At 43.3% G+C, this 8,705-nt stretch overlaps 1 protein-coding gene across 1 annotated transcript in view; it reads right to left on the minus strand.

Annotated features, from left to right (window-relative positions):
* The window catches only part of LOC306797113 (muscarinic acetylcholine receptor M4-like), a gene marked incomplete at both ends in the record, with an annotated part of 44,540 nt that extends 36,266 nt beyond the window's left edge, over nucleotides 1-8,274 (minus strand). Inside the window, one exon of the mRNA XM_079296295.1 lies at nucleotides 8,220-8,274. Within this exon, the coding sequence (XP_079152421.1) occupies nucleotides 8,220-8,274 (55 nt within the window). The remainder of the gene's footprint in view (nucleotides 1-8,219) is intronic.
* Between the last annotated feature and the right edge of the window lie 431 nt (nucleotides 8,275-8,705).

The raw sequence follows: 8,705 nt of genomic DNA on the forward strand, positions 1-8,705 counted from the left end.
TCTCTCCAGCTCCGTACTCCATCTTGCTTCATTCGGTTTTTTTTCTCTTTCCCCTTTATTTTGTCTACTTCCTTCCAAAACACACTGATGATCCCATAATCAAGACATTTACATAAAAATCTGAGAAAGATCTACAGCTCTGTCTCTGCCTTGCCATATGCCTGCTGTCTATCGGCCCATAGCAGGAGATCCTGGCTCACGGAGTACATACACACACATTGCACATACAGTACACACACACAAGGTGAGCGGGACACTGAAGCAGCATGCTGGAGGCAACATTTCTTTTTGGGCCTCATAGTCTTCATATGCCAGCCTCTGTTCCCTCTTCTCCTGCCTCTGTTTGATGACCTTTCGCCACTTGTAGACTTTTGCCTCGTTACCTGTTCCATGGTGCTGATGCTTTTCCTGCTAACCGTGTCCCACATCCTCTGCACTCGGTGTGCTCATGCAGTCTTTAAGTGTCATGGTGATTCTGGTTAATTGGCTGCTATGTTCTCTGCACATGTTTCTCGTCATGCTCTAGCTCTCTCAACCTCTTCCAGTTTTACATTGACCACAGGCCTGCCTCCCTGTGAGGGCAACACAAGACAATGGGCCTTATGCTAAAGAACCAATCATTGAAGAGAATTTGTGGCATTCATCGGCCTCCTTCTAATTAGAATATTCTCTTCGGTATAAACAAAATTCAAGGCAAACCCCATCATACCTATCAGATCCCAGGCAAACACACTTGTTTCACCGAATAATTCTAACAGCGTCAACTGAATGCATTTGCAATTGAAATATACCAAAATAAACTAGATGCGTGTGTTTCTCTCCTTACCAGATGTTGGCTGTGATGCACTTTGTAAACTGAAAAGAGGGCAAAGACAAAGAGGTTGAGCTATTTGTATGTGCAGGTGTTTCCCTGTGAGGGTCTCCACACAAATTACATGGAAACACTTTCAATTGAAGAGGCTTCATTCAGCTTAGTCCCAGGCTCAACACTGAGTGCCTTCACACCAGCTTCTTCCACACCTCGTTCACCAGCAATGTCGCTTCAGGTTAGGCCAATTAAGCACAATGATATTTAAAAAGACACTATTCAAACATGTCCTGCTCTATCCCTTCATCCTCTAGAGCCATTTCAACAGGACACACTTAATGCTGTTAAAGTGTGCTTTGTGATTAACATCAGTAACAGTTACAGCAGTTCTGATGGGAAAGATTTTTGTTGCATTTTTTTCCTCAACTAGATTCCCTCAGTGTCACTTCCACTGGAGCTGACCTTATCTACGTTTCATCAGCACTGTGGTGATGAAATATCATTTTCTGTCTCCATCGGTGCATATTTCTGTCTGTTTGCACATTGTACAGAGAAGGTTATTAGGCACCGTCTAATGTTCCCCCACATCTAGATGAGAACATTTGACTCTCGTGAGACAATGTGTTTTGCAGCAGCTCAATAACATTCAGTAAAATAGGTCAGGTTTCAGTCTAGTATAGGAAGAGTGTAGCATACTGTATATAACATGTTGTACATTCTCAATTCAGTCAGTTAAGATGGTATTCAAATACATGGAGAGCACGAACCAATAGCGAGCATGAACAATGTTGCAGAATGTCCACAGCATTGTGTCTGACTCATCACTTTGTAAAGAAATACTCTTTTCCTGCCCTCATCATTTCCATTTGAGTGAGGTTACATCAATGTAACGCAGTGGCGGGCCGTCAGGGCCTGCAAGGCCTTCTCTGCTGGCCTAAACAGAATCACAAAGCTCATTTTATATTTAATAATTTTTCTTAAATACACTACATGTTATTATAATTTATAAAAAATATTTTCCCCATTATCTTATTGTCGCATTGCACAGCTACTGTCTTCCTCAGTTGCTCTGCTTCCAGTGCAGCTTGTTTTAAGTAGAGCTTTTATCCAATCAGATCTCACCTCTGTGTCTCTAGGTAAGAACAGAGGCCCAGGCCTGCAGACTCACAAGTGCATCCAGTACAGATTAAAGTAAATGGAGACGATATTGTTGATTGTCAGTGTTCAACCAATCAGATCTTTAGTTTGACATGTTGGGCGTATTCTTTGACGTGTCAGCGCCTGCTAGACGGCCTATAATGACGTCAGCATTACGTGCAGCTCAGTGTCCATGTACAGGCTCTGCCGCGAGGTGTAGAGTGTGCTGTGATTGGTCAGTGGGCGAGCACGTGACTATCGTGAAACGAAATTTAACAGCAGAGGCTGATGGGTAGTGAATCACATCACGTGATGCAGCTCAGTCAACCAAATATGGGCATTCTGACTGAGTGAGCTGTACCACACCATGACACAGGGGACTGAGACGAGGAAAGACATTGCAGAGCACTTGCTGTTCAGGTTGTGAAAGTAAAATCATAAGGCGATCTAAGTGATGACCCACAGCCAGACCAGCTGAGAACCACTGTCCTACATGAGTGCAGAAAACATTATCTTTTCCCAAATATAAGCTTCTGCTTTTTCCAAACGCTCTAGTACTTTTTCAAACGTAAGTCTCGTACCGAACGGTACGTACATTTACTACGTACATAGTTACAGCCTTAGAAACCAATAATAACTGTGGCGCCATCAGGTGGTATTTCAGCTGCAGGACAACAGTGAAGGCCTAGGTATAAAATCCACGGCCTGCCACTGATGTAACGCAACATGTCTGATGTGCTGATGGATCTGATGGACATTTCACTGAACAGACTAGTTGTCCTCTAGCTTTGAACAGTTAGTAAATCCTCCTCTGCCTCTTGTCAAACCATAGCCCCTAATTCCTCTATCGCCGCTCTGCAGCCTCCCGCTCTCTCCAACTTTACATCCCTCTGTGCCCATTGTGATGCCAGCTCACAGGGGATGTGCCAGTTACAACATCTGGGGCTGACACATACACAACCACACAGTAAATACAACATGGCAACTGCAGTGTCCTGGAGAACTAGGCCATGACAGGGTAGAAAGAACTACAGGTTGTAAAGGATGCTAGTGGCACGGTTACAGCTTCATTAGGATGGTCTATTATTGTAACATGCAGACCCCCACCAGCAACAAATTAAACAACATTCTGCACTTCCTTTGAATACATTCTCTTCTATGTCCCCAGAGGACCCTGTTTACTAGCTCATGCAAACACATATGTTACTCATTAAACTCCAATTCATATGCAGACTATTTCCTTCTTTTATTGATTGTTCCCTTTGTCAATACAAATATTAGAAAATAATGAAAAATACCTTTCAGTTGAGTGATATTCACTAAAATCCTTCCACTGAGAGTCACCAGATAAGGACCGAAAACTGGCAAAACTGTTTTTGTTGTGCTGTTGAAGTTATTATCATATAGTGAACATGATATTATTCTCTGTTTGCTGCCGAGGAACTACAAATATAAATGAGCTTATAGCTAACTCTGGTACATCTAAGAAGCTGTGCACTGTCCCCGTCCAATTAACACATTAACACATTCATAAATCAATAAATGACAACTTGGAAATGAAATCCAACCAACTTTGAGTGTTCTTGTCTAACAACCTTCTGACAATAAAATAAATAAATGGATGAAACACAATTGAGCAAGTTACTTAAAATGTAATGTAAAGGAGAGAGATTCACTTCACCACAGTGGTCACTGTTCTACAAACATGTTGGCGCAGTTTCGATGTAAAGGAGCAGCAACATGTCCTGCAGGAGGAGTGATGTCAGTACCCGATCGTCATAGAACCAGAGGGGGTCAACGGGGTCCGCTCGCCATCTTACTTGTCTCTTGCTAGAGCCTGCAGCAGCACAGTGTGGGTAGTGCACAGAGCTGGATTTAAAGTTGAAATATGTTGCTTACTATTTAAACTTGTTATTTCTGAGTGCGATCACTCTACGCCAGGGGTGTCAAACTCATTTTCACTCTGGGGCCACATCAGCATCACGGTCGCCCTCAAAGGGCCGGTTGTAAATGTAAGACGGTGTAAATGTAACTACGGTACTCCTAACATAGTTAGTTTAGTTTCCCGGGATATCTGTGACTTCCACAACACGTACTTCCAGTTGTGTGATTTCTCCTCCGCCATTGTTTCCTGTTGCTGGTGCAAAATGCATTCTGGGATATTTGGCTGTCCCAAGTACAGACAAGTCACCTCCGATGCATCCCGGGTAAAATGGGCAGAGCGAGCCACATCCGGGCATTAGGGCCGTGCTTGGCTCGATGTGAACTTTGAATTGGAACAGTACTTGGGCTGAGACTGATGACGTTTCAGTACAGAGAAGTACGCATGTTGAGAAACTTGTTGGAAATCCTCTTTATGGGCTGTTGCATCTCCTGTCCACCTGTTGTGATAGTTTTAATGTCGGCACACAGACAACATGCCATCTCATCACTTCGACTTTCTATCTCATAATTTCGACCATGGGGATATTTTTATTTTCACATCTAACTTTAAATTTTTGTAAAAAAAAAAAAAAAAAAAATTATTATTTTTTTTTTTTTGCTGGCGGATTCGTGGGCCACATAAAATGACGTGGTGGGCCGGGTCCGGCCCGCGGGCCGTATGTTTGACACCCCTGCTCTACGCCATCTTTTGGTATTCATTAATCGTAATTAAAGCTTGTCATCTTTGTTTGCCGGTCTGGACTGTCTTCCCGGTTTTGACCCTTGCCCCCCTTAATGATTGCGATACCTGCCAGTAGAACAACATATACCTTCAATAACTGAACTGATCATGTCGGCTACTGTCTCTGCATTTGGGTCCACTTATTGTCTGTATTCACCGTCTGTGACACAAACAAATGTGCATCCTTCAATTCAATGAAATTATATAAGATGTTTGTGTAACTGGGGAAATTGACTGATGGGAAAACCACCTCAGCTTAAGAAAACATACTCAAGAAAAGAGAAGCAGACAACTGCAGAATCTAGTGCAGCTCACAAAGTCCTATGTGAAACCCAAGAACAAAGAAACACCAACAATTATTTTGGATCAGATTCAATCAGATGCATATATATCGAAAGGTCAAGGAGTAACCATCATAATCCTAAGAAGACCACAGCCTCTGTGCGAAGAGATAACTGCAACATGTTTACAGACACTTTTCAGGCTCACGAGAGGGCCACGAAAGAGAAGATCTTCCAGGAAAAGTGTCTATTTGCTTTCTTGTTGAGAGTTATATGCGAGTTAAATGTTGAAAGTTAAACGAGAAGAACAACCTTCTCATGTCAGTCCTTTAAAGCTGTAATATAAGGCAGCAGCCGGCTAGTTTTGACATTGACTACTGTAACTCACTTTTCACATCACTCAGTGTATCTGCTCTTAACCGTCTGCAGGTCATCCAAAACGCTGCCGCCAGATTACTCACCAGGACAAACCGACGGTCTCACATCACCCCCGTACTCCGATCTCTCCACTGGCTTCCTGTAGCATCTCGGATACACTTCAAAATTCTCACCATCACTTACAGAGCACTTCACGGTCCGGCTCCGACTTATGTAGCTGATCTACTTCGCCCCTATTCACCCGCCCGCACTCTCAGGTCAAACGCTCTAGGTTTTCTGTCCCACGCACACGATTTAAGACCCGTGGTGACCGTGCCTTTGAGGCAGTGGCCCCGAGGCTCTGGAATGCTCTGCCTGCAACTCTACGCCTCGCAGACACTGTGAATACTTTTAAAAAACAGCTCAAAACCCACCTGTTTAGGCTGGCGTTTGTGTAAAAACCTGTGTCCTAGACCTGCTCTTAAAATATTTTTAATTTTTATTATCTTATTTTTTTCTTTTCTTTTAAATTCTGTGTATGTAATTTATTGTGGTTTTTTATGTTTTTAAATTTCTGCTGTTAAGCACTTTGTGATGTCATGTCTGTGAAAAGCGCTCTATCAATAAATTTCATTCATTCATTCATAGTTTAGCTTAGCATAAAGACTGGAAATAGGAGAAATCATCTAGCTTGGCTCTGTCCAAGTTTGAAATAATATTGTGGTTCTACAAGGAGTTATGTATCGACGAGGGGAGGGACTTCCTCCATAGCTGGTTCCCAAGGCAAAAACACGAATGTGTGTATTTCCCAAATGCCACATTAGCGTAGGACCTCCGTCCTCGCTCACCAATGACATGGTGATGGTATCAACAGCAACACAGAGTTCATAAGTAAACTCCTATCAACCAGCAGAGGCAGCAGACTGGCTCTGAGCAGCTCAGCGGTCACAAACACAACAGAAGACAAACAGCAGTCCAACTCTGGCATCAGAGGATTCAATGAAGAACAATACAGAACACAGTCAGCAATCTAAAGACGATTCCAAATGACGAGTTCAAAACAAATAGATAGTACTGCAGTAATGGATGCTTGTAAATATCGAATTGATTGGTCATAAAGACAGTAAAGCATAGCTGGCTGCAGGTGTCCCTCATTCACTTTGAGCAAACACACAGAGAATGAAGACACAGCCCACTCTAGTGGAGCACTACAGGGTGGAAACCACCACAGCAGGTGAGAAGCAAGACTGCAAACCAGCCGATATAATATGCCAATATCAGCCATCAACAAACCATCATGTGTGGTTGGCTCCATTTCCATACACACACACTGTACATCCATTATCTGCACCCACATGCTCCTCTTCACTGGGGGGGGGGGGCTGGAGCCCATTCAAGCATCCGATCCACAAGCTCTGGAGCACTCCAGCAGGACGTGTCCTTCAGAAGTCCAACCTGGAGGCTAGCACCACTCAGTACTTCAAATTCATCTCACTTCATCATGAACGTCTCCACAGGTCAACAGGCTTTACTCTATTTAGGATTAGATTACGTTATATTTATACATCTTTTTGTCCTGATTCATCCAGATTCCCAGCACACCCCCTGCTGCTGGCTGAACGACACAAACACATTTCTACAGCATACACATGTCATGTACACACACACACGTATTCAAAAGGATTTATCCACACACACAACCTTATAAGTGCACTCACACTTAAAGAAACGGCCTTTACACCACAGGGATCCTGGATGTGAATACATGAAACTAAAAGAGCAGGAGGAGGAGAGGAGCCATAAGAGGTGAGGAGAAGGAAGCGAGGAGAATAGAGGAGCCGCTGATGGAGGCGAGGAGACGGGGGAGGAATCAGAGAAAATGGAGTCGAAGAGGAACGTAACATCAGCCCCCTGCTGTTTCCTCTAGAACTCAGAGCTGTCAATCACTCTATCGTACAGAGAGGACCACATATTTACTCCTTCACTCAAAGGTCTGCGCCAGCATAAAAAGCCGGGGATGACATGTAAATATGAAAATGATTAAGACCTTCAATCACATATTCTAACATGAAACATATCCACTGGGATACTTCATCAGAGCAGGTGTCACAGTGTGTTATGTTGTTGTAGTGAGATGAACTACAACAGAATATTTAGCTTCAGTATGTTATCAACACCTCAGTGTCCAAGTACTGAGCTATCAGCCGTTCAACTGCAACCTCGGCAGAAAAAGACCACCATAAGTGAGTGAGTGTCACTATTTTTGCACAGAATTTCATATTTATTGATGCTGTACAGTCATTTTATGCACTCAGGACTAATTCCCTCTCATATCATCATGTTTTCACACTCCAGTAAAGACATGGAGAGAGGAGGCAGAAGATGAGATGAAAATGGTAGAAGGAGGAGAGGAGGAGAAATCTGATTCTGTTGTTTTTCTTATCTCCTCCTTTACCACCTCCTCTTCCTCCCGTTCTCATCATCTTCACTTGTCCTCTGAGGAGAAGCTGCTGCTCTCATTGTTTGGATGTTGATTATTGATCATACATCAAATCACATCTTACCTGCTGATCCCAGAACATTTAGTTGGTTTATCATTTGTTATTGGGATATGAAAATTAATAGTTCAATTCATTATGAATAAAGATTATAGACAGATTCATTTGTAAACACCGTTTCTCCTTCTACGCTGTGACAACATTCACAATGTTCCTTTGTTGAAATAACACATTGTTTTAACTTCATATCCAGAAACTTCTTTTTATTCATCAACATTTACGAAATGATCAATTTGTGGGGTTTTCTTATTTGTACAAGTGAATATTGAATGTATTGTTGCTTCACTTTACAACGAGCATGGTGGTGCTTCAGTCTAACCTCGTTAGGAGCCACGCAGCCTCGATCACAGTGTGCATGTCGACGTGTTACAGCTTCACCTTCTACTCGTTAGAAAATCGATTCTTTCACTCACCATTGAAGGTCCAGAGGGGCCGGAGCCCCCCGACTCCGTTGCTGTCGTTACTCATGTTGCATGGCGGAGTTTCTCTCCTCTACACTTTCCTCGCTCCAAGTTTTCCAGCAAAATTCCCCCGTAGTCCTTAAACTCTTTCTTTCTTTCTTTCTTTTATCTTCCACTCCGTCTCCTCCGGCGTGGCGCAGAGTCAGCGGACTGGTCCTCTGGTCCTCTGGACCTCTGGTCCTCTGGTCCTTCTCTTTCTAGGATTTCAACCAGTTTGTCTTTTGCGCTTTTCCCCCTCTATTTGTCACAGGAATGAAAAGAAGAGGAAGAAAAACATCAACTCTTCACTTCTTAATGAATGTGACCGCTCAGCTGCTGCCTCGTGGCCACTGGCGCACCAGAAAGCGTTACGCTCATTTAGAGGATGAGAGAGGGGGAGAGAGTGATGGAGAAGGAGAGAGAGAGAAAGAGAGGGGAACTGACATAGAGAGAGAGGGG

Source organism: Melanostigma gelatinosum, assembly GCF_949748355.1.
Source record: "Melanostigma gelatinosum genome assembly, chromosome: 24".
In the NCBI taxonomy this organism is placed as follows: Eukaryota; Metazoa; Chordata; class Actinopteri; order Perciformes; family Zoarcidae; genus Melanostigma; species Melanostigma gelatinosum.